The following is a 12,545-nucleotide window of genomic DNA, read 5'->3' as shown; positions in this document are numbered from 1 at the left end:
TGTGATAAAAGTAAGGAAAGATGTACTTGAATCCTTTTGTGAGCCAACAGTCCTCGAACTTTACATGTACTCGGGTTCTGCGAACTAGAATGAAGAATAGTTGAATCTTCACCGTGTCTATCAAAATATCTCTATCATTTGTGGTTGGATGAAGTCGAAGAAGCAATGCTCTTCGCTCTGAAGGCTCTGATCGTCATTCAAGTCATCAAATGTAGTCTCCAGCTCCAACTCAAACGTACCAATTCTTTTGTAAGCTGGCACACCGTTCAACGAACTTCCCCCATTCATCTTGACTGGCTGTAGAAGCAGTCCGAGTATAGTCCAGTCGGCAGAGTACCCGCGCACTCTCTTGATCTCCAGTGCCATGTACCCCCCGGAGCCTGCAGACTTGACGTCTACTTCATCTAGGCAATCAAGATGACAGCTGATGTTTCTGGTACTCATGAGCTTCGCCCCTGAGTCAAGAACACCCTGTGAGCTCGGGGGACTGGCCATATCAAAGACATTTTCTGGATCGTCCCTTGAGTCTCCTGTAGGATGATTGATGAGGGTGGCCGCCGCAAGCCTCCCATGAAGTCTAAGCCGACCTGAGTCGCCACGGACGTCGCCGTAGGGCGCGTTCTTGTTCACCGGCTCGGCCGAAATAGATACGACTTCGGCGTGGTAGACCTCCGTCGCATCCGTCACGTCGCCTTCGAACGTAGGGATTTCCCAACCGTCACCCAAAGCCACGTATGCTCTCACACTACTATTAACTGCGAACCACGACCACGAAGGCCCCTGATAGGCCGCCGCCCGATTTCGTCGCTCATCTTGCTCCACTCTCCAGAGCAACTCGTCGCGGATGCTCCTTTTCCAGAGACCAGCGGCGTATTCATCGCCAGTCAACACAGCAAAGCGCTCCGCGACTCCCGACATGGCCAGAGCGCGATCAGTGTTGAAGGACAGAGTACGGCTGGTGTAGATATCTACTAAGGCGCCCCACGGGGATGGAGTCTTTGAGCAGGAGCCCCAGTTGAAGGAGTCCTGCCTGAGGTCATTGGGCTCTGCAATCTTTCTCCAGCCGTCGGTTGCACCCTCGCCGACGTCGAGGCCGTATAGCGTGTCGTTCCCGGTGATTGACGGAATTGGTTCTTGACAGCTCCATCTAGTTTGCCGGGACCCGAACTCGACGATCCTGACAGATAAAAGACGTTCTTGGAAAGTCCACCCCCGCTCGTCAATAGGTTCGTGCCCTGTCTCCATCTCGACCAAGGTAATCGATCCCAATTCACCCTTTTCGGACTGCCAGGAGAGAAGGAAAGCTTGATCAGACTCTTTGAAACACTCTCTGTTCTGGAGAAACCCTTCCCACGCAGTCTTGGCTCTGGATGCCATAATGGTGAAGGACGCTTGACCGTAGATGTACGGCATCTTGGCGATTTCCAAAATCTTTTCGTCGTTGCCTTCATCTTGAATGATGCAGAGAGCATCGACCCAGACATACTCAACTCCGAGCTGCGAGCAGACTTTGACGGCATCCTGTATCGTCCGAGGCAGTTTTTCAAAGGAAATATCCTTTGTGAATGCCTCCAGCGTAGCCGTCTCGCATTTCACCGTCTGGTTGCCGCCCCAGCAATAGCTCAAAGCTGCGAATCTAGGTAGAGGATTGAGATTCGCCGTATCTCGCAACCGCAGCGAATAGCTCCCTGCTCTAGAGTTGTGATCAATATAAATCAGCCTAATAGGCCTGAGCGCCGACGGCCCAGACTGCGTCTTCAGCTCCCGACACCTTTCGTGCTTATCCTCGCAATCTGCCAGCCATGACTTCACTGCAGGCAGACAACACGCAGGATCATTCTGTATCGGCCGCGTCCAGAAGTCTCTGGCTGCCGGGTTATCATGAGGCGTACATATCTGCAGACCCTTGACCGTCCTATACGAGACGAGCTTTGTGCGCGGGTCCCAAAGCCCAAAGAATTCTATAGTCAGGACGTCTGGAGTGTGGTCACCACCAATACGGAATGGGGGGTTCGTCTCAGCTACGAGTACATAGTCGACGTACCCGTCGCTGCGGCCCTGGACGGCGTGGCGGATGGAAGGAAGCCTGTAGTCCGGGTCCTTGTCAATCTGGCCGTGGAACTGCTCGAGCTCTTCGAGGTCCATCTGGTAGACCTCGCCGGATATGTTGTCGACGCATTCGCCAACGTCTGGTCGTGCGATGCACTCCCCGTCGAGTATCCAGTCTATAAAGGCACATGTTTTCTGCTGGGCTGTGAGAAGATCTGTGAGACTGGTGTCGAATACGATCTTGTTCCACCTGGCGTCGTGTCTGTCGTCCCGGTTCCGATGCGGGATATCGGCTTCGGCGTGGATGACGAGGAGCCTGCGACACCACTGGCATGAGTGAGGCCCTGGTGGAGGTGAGGGCATGATTGGCGAAGACATCTCGTTATCAAGGCATCATAGTATTGGAAGGGCCCTGAGAGCGAACTCGGCAAACATTGGCCGTGATAACGAGCTATTGGGTTGACATCGTAGCCCTACCATCGGCGAGGGGTGTGGACTAGATTGAATCCGCATATCCAATAGGCACTTGACTGTTGATGCGCGATTGTGGATGCCTGCAGACTTATGCATGTCAGACTATTGACCAGGGGCTTGTCAGTTCAAGGGGTCCCGAAAAGTGGTCTCGATCAACACCTAATCGAATCAGTGGATCAAATCTGCAGCCTGAAGATGGCCATGAAGTTCCAGAAGTTCCTTCGTTGAAGAAGAGTGTATTCATTATGATTACTATATCAAACCGCGAATCACTCACTTCTTGAGAAGATCTTCAACCTGCGAGGTGATGTCCACCATCGGGAAACTAGTCCTGTTGCCAGAAGTCGAGCCCGCAACAGGAGCATCCGCAAAGAACTCCTCAACCATGAACAGACTGTCGCCGACCTGTACCGGAGCAGTGACAATCCCTCCTTGAGCATCGGTGGAATTATTCGGTACCGTGCCAAGGTGCTCGGCAGACTTCCAGGACCCATCGTTTGACCGCAAAACAGTCACGCCTTTGGTATTCTCGGCGATAAGCAACACCTTTCCACCGTACCTTGGTGGAAGATAGATGGCATCGGTGCCCGCTAGCGTCACATTCGGCGATCTCGGTACGAGCACGGGAGCGCCCTTGTCCGCTTTCATATCGAACCGGTAGATCTGGGCGTCCTCGTTATTGTTGGACAGCAGGATATTGCCAGTGGCTGCGAGGCCGGAGAAGCCCATTTTCGTGTGGTCAATCTTCACGGGGAGGTACCACGGGACGACAGCAGAGCCTTGGCGGTCGACTTTCATGATTGTACCCGGGAACGAGCCAACGACGTAGGTGTTTCCGTGGGTGTCGTGCTCAATGTCCTGGAAGCCTCCGTATGCCCCTCTGGTCACGGCCGTGATGTTCTTGTTCCACAGGACCTGCTTCTTTGCCGGGTCGTACTTGATGATGAAGTTGTCACCCGACACGTCTTTGCCGCCGGTATTGAAGGGGGCGGCGGCGTCGACTACAATCGAGACTAGTTTGGTGCGAGTGTCCACCTGCACACCACCAATGTGCAAGGCAGGGTTGTGCGTGATGCCATCGAACGTCAAGATGTCTAGGACGGTGTCCTTGTAAGGATCATAAACTACAACGCTAGCGTTGAACAGTGATCTTGCCTCTGCCTTAGCATCATGATTCATGTCTGAGCTTGTACATAAGCTTACCCAAAGTAGACGATGCAGTTGTTGACGTCCCAGTCCGCATTCTCGGGATAGAGTTGGTACTGTTGAACGACAAAGCTGCCCTTCTTCAGAGGCGGACATTGTCTCGCTGGCTTCGGTGAGCTTTCTGCTTGACAAATCATGCACAGAAGGAAGGCCAGAGCTACTGCTACGTGCTTGAAGCTTCTCATCGTAAGCTGCGTTGAACGCCACGGGCGTTACGGCAAGTTGCAGAAACTTAGGAACGACAGTGGTGGAAGCAATGACGGAAATAAGACTCTGGGCATTTTCAGCTACCAAGACGGATGACCACCTCCTAAGTATCATCTTCAGATGACGATGAACATGGGTCAAGTAGGCGACTAGACTCCGCTCTCCTTAAAATCCAGGTGGATACTGCTCGAAAGAGCTGCTAGTGGTCATTTACTCATATAAATGCTTGCATTGCCGTCGTGAGGAGAGACGTTGAACGCCACATGGTGCCTGGGACAAGACCCTTGATTAGAAGGGATGACCTTGGATGGCCCGAACCCATCCGGCACCGTCCCTGGATGATAGAACCGGCAGTTATGAAAGCATTGTCTGGGTGTTTGAGGTGACAGGCAGGTTCCGAATGTCGACATCGGCAATGGCCAGACACACAAGCTTTGATCGGAAATTGGATGAATATCGACTCATTCTTCAGTGTTGCATTGGAGTCTTGGGCTACTCAGATTGCGGGACTTCGTCACTGAGGTCTTCATTAAAGTGACTGTATATTACATCAAGGTTGGTAAGCATTTATTCAACTCGCTTGGGCAGTTTGTCAGTCAAAGTAATATAAGAAGCTCAACGGCAAAAGTAAGCAAGGGGGCACTTCCCCGTATAAGGAGTTCGTGGTTTTGCGCTGGCCCATTTGGAGATAGAACTGAGATGTTCGGCGAGCCCTGTAGCTTCCCCTTTGATGGCCATTAAGGTGGCAGCAAGGTCCACCTGTCGAACTTCACAAAGTTTAACGAAGCTTTGGGGAGAGGTGCCCACCAGTCAATCCGACGTCAGCGAGGCGGCGCAACGCGGAAGCAAGGAAGAGTCGTAGCAGACATGGTTGTGAAGTCAAGATTGAGAGGCTTTGAGGTCACAAAAGACCAACTATGATATGGCGGCTGATGAAGCATGTGAGGATGGCAATCGGATGCAAAAACACTGGATTGATGAAAAGCCCATGAAGATTTGCAAGTGAATGTTCCTTCCTACTTTCCTGTGCTCCTTCCTGCGTACAACGGTTGGACCCACTTGGCGCGCTGTTAAGCTTCTGGCCCTTTCTCGCTGGTTTATCCAAAAGGGGACACAAGGTACCTACCTTACTTGTAGGTAGCTAGGCGATAAGCGGCAGGTACCTATGTAAACAAATAACGGGTCTTCGGCGCTACCTAAGCTGCCGCACTGCGGGGATGCCTCTAGCGGGGTGTACTGTGCCTAAGTATCTCATTCTATGGTTCTTTGAATGCTCCAATTCTTCCATTCCCATATTCCTTTTCATCAAGCTTTCTTATTATCGTCGACGAGACCGCTCTGATTCGATAAGAAGATGCAAATACCCTTCCACTGATACTAATTCGGTTCATGCTTGATTACTTCCTGGTCCTCGCCTTTTGGTAAGACTTCTCAGGTCTTTCTAATCGCCGTTGCGCGGATCCGAGCAATTATTCAACAAGTGGTCAGCACTTGGAACTCTACTACCACCCATCACCTTGCCAAGACTTGCCAATGAAATGACCCGAAAGGTCGAGGTCGGCCATCGGGCGAAAACTAGCAGGCCACCAGGTCTGGGTCCCATCTCTCTCTCTCTCTCTCACTCCCCGTACCTCTTCCATCCAGGCGGCAGCAGCGAGACACGCATCTCGACTTTCACCAGCTCCAGCCTCCTTGCTTCAGACAAGGGCCTCAATCATATACGAAGTCCAATAGCGGAATAGGCCGTCTCGGCTACACTTGGTGGAAGCAGTCATCGTCACATCGGCCACTGACCCATCTGCCGGTGGAAGATCAATTTGATCAATTCTTCAATGGTCATCCAAGACCGACTCCCAGAGCACGGGTTTCGTCGCGAACTTTACGACACCAAGTTTGGCATGAAGCAGAGGGGCGTTTTCGATGAGCATCTCATCTATCAGTATCCGTACTCCCTAAACCATGCGCCTCGGCTGGTTTCCCTGGCCAGCCACACGTCGACGAGCCATGGGGTTGGCTGCCGTTCCCACTGAGATCGCCAGCATCCAAGGGGGGCTCCATCTATGATCTGGGCCGAGCCATAGGGGCTTAAGCCACTCGGCATCGCCCCTGAGAAAGCTTACTTCTGCTCAAGCGTTCCCGCATGTATCCGTTTTACCCAACCACCAAACGTTGTGTGCCGCGATTTGTCAATATTCGGCCTCCCTTTTTCGACTTATCTTCCCCTCCATCTCCCCAGACCACACGATATGCCTTATGATCCGCTCGCTTCTCCAAGTGGACCAAAGAAGATCTTACAACGTCGTGAGTAAGAGATCGGACGGCTCGTCCCACGTATCGCGTAGCGTACAATGGCTCTACGGAGTACTTTAGAGAGGTTGGAATCCTCAGAAAGAGGGTACCAGCGCGTTTCTTCTGGTAGCCAAGACCCTGGGCAGGGTGTTTCGCAGCATGCCTAGCTCAATGGAACATGTCTAGCCCTCCGAGGCATCCCTTTTCTGATATGCAGAACCGGCGCTTGTGCAGGCTGACAAGTCGGTTGTTGAATGCGACGCCAAATCTGTACCTATGGCCGTCGCACAAGTGTTATCTGATATTCCTAGCCACTTGGGCGAGAGATGGTCCAGTTGCAGCTCTTCCGTCCCAAGACATGGCGTATTAGAAGCACAATGTCACCCACCAAGACCGTCTTATCGTCTGCCTCCTCGATTTCCTACATATCTCGTCCGTTGTGTCGCATTTCACAGACGTCTTGCGTCGGACTGTTACTGTCTTGCTTTCCGTTTCGAATTCGATCTTCCTCCTCTTTCGCCCTTTCGATTCCAGCGTTTCCAGCGCTCCCGCTGTTTTAGTGGTATTCGCGTTTCGATATCACCAATTCCACGCCTTTTTGCACCGGCTGGCTACAGGCAGTCAATTCCTCTGGTTGTAAACATCTGCAATGAAGGCATTTCTTGCACGGGATAGAGTTGCCGAGTCGGCTTCTACGTCCGATGACGAGACCGTGGTCGCCGTACAAGATGGAGTCCGCTTGAATGCCGCGGGCTACAAGGATCAATTAAATCGCCAATATGGTTTCTTTGGACTGGCAAGCATGGCTCTGACGGTGGACAATGCCTGGGTTGCCTTGGGATCGTCCATTTCTGTATCAATTCGTAAGTTCTACAAGACGCTTGTTGCTTGCAAGCCGGACGTTGTAACGAGCCGGGATCAATCTAGTCAACGGTGGCCCACCCGGCATCATTTACGGCCTCCTCGTCGCCGTCTTTTACTACTCCCTCATCGGCTTGAGTTTATCAGAGGTTTGTCTTACTAATCCCAGTCTCCTTATCCCTCCTACCGTTTGCAAAGCAATGTGAATAACAACGAGTGACACCTTTCTCCAAGCTCGCTTCATCAGTCCCCACGGCGGGCGGCGTCTACCACTGGGCCACAATCGCCGGCGGTCCTCGCTGGGGCCGAGTCCTCGGTTTCTTCACCGGGTGGATCAACTTCTACGGCTGGCTCTTCTCGCTCGCAGCCCTGCTGCAGATCTCGAGCAATGTGGCCGTGAGCATGTACGCCGTCTGGAACTGGGACACCTACGTCGGCCAGCCCTTCCACGTCTTCATCGGGTACCTCATCATCCTCTGGGGGTGCGCGGCCTTCATTGTTTTTGCCAACAAGTATGCTCCGTACACCCAGCAAGCCGGAACAATATTCGTATTGATCGGCGGCGTCGTCACCATTATCGTTCTGGCGGCGATGCCGAAGCAACATGCGAGTAATCACTTTGTATGGGGCTCTTTCGACGAGAATAATACCACAGGGTGGTCAGGGGGCGTTGCTTTTCTCCTGGGTGTTCTTAACGGCGCCTTCACGATTGGGACTCCTGACTCGGTAACCCACATGGCTGAAGAGATGCCACATCCCAAGAAGGATCTCCCAAAGGCTATCCTTTTGCAGATATCCCTTGGCTTCGTTTGTTAGTCAACAGTTTGCCAATATGTCGAGCCCACAACTGACCATTGATAGATGCCTTCTGCTTCGCCGTCGCATTGTCGTACGCAATCACGGACATTACGGCTCTCCAAGGAGGCTTCAACTCTTTCCCGCTGACCAACATTTATGTGCAAGCCACTACCAGCAGCGATGGAACCCGAAACCCAGGCGCAGCGTTTGGTCTGCTATTCATCATGCTGGGCTGTACGCTGACGTGTTGCGTGGGCCTGACTTTGACGGTGAGATCACCATCCACTTGAGCTTGTGAAGTTCCCGTCGCTGATATCGTTCTCAGGTTTCGAGAACCTACTGGGCGCTCGCACGCGATAATGCTGTGCCACTATCCAATGTCTTCGCTCAGGTTAATGAGCGCCTGAGCTGTCCTATTTGGTCAACCTTGTTTGTCTGTACGTCACCGCGTTCTCGTCCTTTTCCAACCTCAAGACTTTGGAGACTAACATGGATCATCCAGGCGTCGTCGCAACCGGACTGGGCGCCATACCCCTCGGAAGCTCAGCAGCCTTCCTAGCACTGGCAAGCTCGTTCATTATTCTGACATCCGTCTCATACGCCATCCCATTCGCAGCGAACATGCTCTCGGGACGAAAGTACTTCCCTCGTGGACCCTTCCATCTGGGAAAGGCGGGATACATCATCAACGGACTGGCCGTGCTATTCATTGTCTTGTTTGATATCATGTTTTGTTTCCGTAAGTCCTTGTTCGTTCCATAACTCTGGCCAAGCCTTAACGAGTACATCAGCATTCGTGTTGCCCACAACGGTAGCGACGATGAACTGGAGTGCAGTCATTCTGGTGGGAACTGTGGCGATCACGGGACTGTGGTGGGCGGTCCACGCGGTCCAACATTATCCTGGACCCAAGGTGATGGATCTTTACATTGCTACCGAAGGTGTAAGCCCTGTCGCCACGGAGAAGAACACCACGGCTGTCGCTTCGTCAGAGCTGAAGGAACCTCACGCATTGCAATGAACATGCTGGGACTTATCAGAGAAGAAGGTAGTTGATGGAATTAAGATATGATGAGTCAGCTTATATTGGTTCTCAAAGCTCTTTGAACAGGAGGGACCAAAGATCATATCTTGACGTCTTCCTCAAAAGCACACCGAAAAGCACACCGAGAGCTCGGTAGGAAACCGGTGAATTGACCAACCAGACACGACGAAACTCATCTTACGATACGTACCCCAGAAATGGATGCGTCATGGTCCCTGTCATCCTTATCGATAAGTTATCTACCGTTTGCCGCAAAGAATCTCGAGCTTCCTCGGTCGCATTTCTCTCTTTCCCACCAATTCTCCCACATCATTCTGCTCCCCTTCGTTGACTCTCTCCCCTCGATCTTCGCCCACACCACTATAGGCACCAGCTTCGGCACAATGGGATCATCCTCTTCAAAAGCCGCGCAAGGCGCCGCGCGCAAATTCCCGACCCGCGCTCCGGGCGCTGTACCACCACCGTCAACCGCCGCGAGAGCAGCTCCCGCTGCCCCTCCAACGCAGTCCGCGCAGGCTCAGTCGCGGGCGAAGACGGCGACACTCAAACCAGAGGGTTCGTCTTATTCTCTAGATAGCGGACTTGTATTACCTTCATGAATCCAAAGCTGACCGCCACCACCCAGATCTCACGTCCGCCACAACCACCACAAATCCCGAAGTCACCGCCGAATTCTCCTCGCGCCTCCGCCAAATGGGCATCGTCCAGCCGAACCCAACCTTCTCCTCCACATCAACAGCCAGCGCCGGCCCCGGTCCCGTCGCAGGCAGCCGCCCCGGCCCAAGTCCTCACGCAGACTTGATCCAGAACCCGGGCCCCTTATTCCCTTCCACATCCCGCAACGCGACGCTCGGCACCCTCGAAGCCAGGCGTCGGCTGCAGCAGGAAGCCGATGCTGAGTTTGACGGGCTCGGACGCAGTAGCAGTGGCGGCAGAGAGTTTCTGGATTTGAAGACGATTATCCAGATGCACCTCATGCGCGAGAGGGGACACTCGCCCGCTGAGATTGAGGCGAGGTTAGATTTGAAGGCTGGGGTTGTTGCGAGGTTGGGTCGGATTGGGATCACGTCGCCTGCTTGAGTTGGCTTTCACGCACAGAGAGAGTGTTTGTTGAAAGTTGTTGAAGGTGTATAAAAAATGTAATTATAGGTATACTGCTCTATGAAAACCGCAAAAGCTCCCAAACTCCTCCATAGTCTTTGGAAATAACTAACGACTAATCATTAAAAGACTCAAAATCAATCATTAAACCCGCTTTTTCTTTGTCCAGTCAGCCCCGAGGTGTTTACCAGGCACAGTGTCCGCCGTCGATGCGCAGGTCGCTGCCCGTCATGAAGCTGCTAGCGTCGCTGAGCAGGAACACGGCGGCACCGCGGTACTCACTAGGCTGGCTGAGCCTGTTGAGCATGTTGTGCTTGGGCCACTCGACCTTGCGCTCCGGGTACTCCACGAAGAGCGCCTCGACCATGGCGGTGACGATGTAGCCGGGTGAGATGGTGTTGACGCGGATGCCGTGGGCGCCCCATTCGGCGGCCAGGTTACGACCGAGCTGCAGGACGGCGGCCTTGGATGCGTTGTATGCGCTATAGTGCCAGTGTCAGCCATTTTGATACTGTTTTGATGGAAATCAAGTTTGTTGGTATAATAAGACTTACGGGCAGATCAACCCCCTGTTGGCAACGGTACCGCTCATGCTGGCAATCAAGACGATGCTGCCGCCGGTGCCGAGGCGAACCATCTGGCGCGCGACGGCCTGGGCGGTCATGAAGGAACCAGTGACGTTGACGCCCATCATGCGGTCGACGTCCTCGGCCTTGTACTCGAGCGCGGGGGTCTCCTGCTGGATGCCCGCGGCGGCGATGAGGCCGTCCATGCGGCCGTGCTGGTTGGCGATGCCCTCGACAATGTCGTTGAGCTGTGCGACGTCGCGGACGTCGACCTGGTGGTAGGAGAGCGAGGTGCCGAGCTCGGCGGTGGCGCGGAGGGCGACTTTTTCAAAGTCGGGGTCGGGGGTAGGGAGGCGGTCGATGGCGTGGACTACGGGGTCAATGTTAGTCTTGCGCTTTGCATTTGTGTAATGACAGATTTATAGAGTATATGTCTCTCTTTGAAAAAAAAAAAAGACAGGGAGGGAGAGAGAGTTGAAGATTGTTAGAAGAGTTGATTCTTTACCTATTGCGCCAGCTTCGAGGAGGGCCTCAGCCTGGGTGAGACCGAGTCCGCGCGCGCCGCCAGAGACGACAATGACCTTGCCCTGGAGGCTGAACTCGGGGAGGCCGCGAGCGACCTGGGGGGTCGTGGCGCCGAGGCCGAGGGACTTGGGGGTCGAGTTGAAGCTCCTCTCCTGCGCGACGAGGGGGTTCGCGGGTGCCACGACGGGGGCTTCGACGGGCTGTACTGCGAGTCTGGGAAGTTTCCTTGGGGTCAGATGAGGTCCAATGAGACGGAGTGGTCGGACGCGGGTTAGGTACCGTGACATGTTGCTGCCGGCTTCAACGAGAGCTGCGGGAGACATTTTTCTTCTGCTGTGTGTTTTTGGTGGAGGTTCCTGGATAGGAGAATGGGAGGGAAGAGGCCTTCTTTTTGGCTTCTTCAGGTATCTAGATGATGCGGTTGGTTCCGTGAGAGAAGTTTGATGACGGAGGTGGTTGATGCTAGTGAAGACTAAGACGGGCCGAGATGGGAGGGTGTGTTGGACCAAATGGATTGATAGTTGAAAGTCAATGGAACTCTGATAGAGCTTGCTTATTGCCTATAAGACGAGAGGAGTGATGATGATGAAAAGTGTGTGTGATAGTGAAGAGAGACTAAGTGATTAGGACACCATCGTGAAGTCGTCCTCTTATACATCGTCGAGCTCTACCTTTCACCCTTTTCCCAATGAGATGAGCTTCCCCGCACCCACGTCTCGTCCCATTGCTTCCCACGCCTCTCACACCCCCTCACCGTCTAAGTTCTTCCCGTCATGCCATGACCCTTGGCCCATGGTCCATTACCCCCCATGGCAAGATCAAGATCAGCAATCCCGAGCAACAATGAGCATCCGTTTTAGCAACCAACGGGCTAGCGCCGGCCGTGGCGGGCGAAGGAACAAGGGGATGGGATTGGACTGAAGGGGGAGCTTGCGTTATGGTGAGCTGTCTAGGATTGTCTATGCTAGGTCGTATGTATCGTCTCTGCCGTTTCCGGAAATGGACTGGTGACGAGACGTCGGGCTCGCTCGTGTGCCGTCAAGTTACCGGTAACAGATACCTACTGCAGTGTGTCTACCTAATGCGTGGTATCAAGCTCGAAGCTCCCTTCGCCTCATCTTTTCTTAGAAACGGAAACCCCTCCCACCACTGTTTTTTTGCTGCTCGTTGGAGTCTCTGCGGGACCTGCAAATCTAAGGTTTGTTCGTCCACGCCGGCGGGTACGTTTCGTTGCATGCCATGGGCAGCATGTGCAGCAATGGAGCTCCAGACTTCTCTCTCATCGAGGGCTAGAACCTTCAAAGATGGGTCTGCGATGTCCGAGACAGGTCATGCGGGATGTCAGATTTCAGAATAGAGATTGGAACGCCCCCGCCTTGCCCCCGTGTTCCCGTGTCTCTGTGTCTCTGCGTGGACTCCCCCCG

At 53.5% G+C, this 12,545-nt stretch overlaps 4 protein-coding genes across 4 annotated transcripts; 2 read left to right on the top strand and 2 right to left on the bottom strand.

Moving 5' to 3' along the window:
* Positions 1 to 120: 120 nt before the first annotated feature.
* On the bottom strand, positions 121 to 3,914 carry CABS01_12866 (uncharacterized protein; the record flags this gene model as incomplete). The annotated part of the gene is made up of 3 exons (XM_060546218.1): positions 121 to 2,365; positions 2,801 to 3,655; positions 3,727 to 3,914. The coding sequence occupies 3 exons, from the start codon at positions 3,912 to 3,914 to the stop codon at positions 121 to 123; spliced, it is 3,288 nt and encodes a 1,095-aa protein (XP_060395607.1).
* Positions 3,915 to 6,874: 2,960 nt separating this feature from the next.
* Positions 6,875 to 8,905, top strand: CABS01_12865 (choline transporter; the record flags this gene model as incomplete). The annotated part of the gene is made up of 7 exons (XM_060546217.1): positions 6,875 to 7,088; positions 7,153 to 7,235; positions 7,321 to 7,897; positions 7,948 to 8,153; positions 8,210 to 8,321; positions 8,387 to 8,623; positions 8,676 to 8,905. 7 exons carry the CDS (start codon positions 6,875 to 6,877, stop codon positions 8,903 to 8,905), a joined length of 1,659 nt encoding a protein of 552 aa, XP_060395606.1.
* A 407-nt stretch (positions 8,906 to 9,312) lies between these two features.
* CABS01_12864 (uncharacterized protein) lies at positions 9,313 to 10,009 on the top strand (the record flags this gene model as incomplete). The annotated part of the gene is made up of 2 exons (XM_060546216.1): positions 9,313 to 9,484; positions 9,555 to 10,009. 2 exons carry the CDS (start codon positions 9,313 to 9,315, stop codon positions 10,007 to 10,009), a joined length of 627 nt encoding a protein of 208 aa, XP_060395605.1.
* Positions 10,010 to 10,214: 205 nt separating this feature from the next.
* CABS01_12863 (short-chain dehydrogenase) lies at positions 10,215 to 11,444 on the bottom strand (the record flags this gene model as incomplete). The annotated part of the gene is made up of 3 exons (XM_060546215.1): positions 10,215 to 10,512; positions 10,585 to 10,966; positions 11,102 to 11,444. The coding sequence occupies 3 exons, from the start codon at positions 11,442 to 11,444 to the stop codon at positions 10,215 to 10,217; spliced, it is 1,023 nt and encodes a 340-aa protein (XP_060395604.1).
* Between the last annotated feature and the right edge of the window lie 1,101 nt (positions 11,445 to 12,545).

Source organism: Colletotrichum abscissum, assembly GCF_030869225.1.
Source record: "Colletotrichum abscissum strain IMI 504890 chromosome Unknown Scaffold_40.1, whole genome shotgun sequence".
NCBI classification, from domain to species: Eukaryota; Fungi; Ascomycota; class Sordariomycetes; order Glomerellales; family Glomerellaceae; genus Colletotrichum; species Colletotrichum abscissum.
Note: the sequence above shows the minus strand (reverse complement) of the source record. Positions and strands in the feature narration are given on the sequence as shown.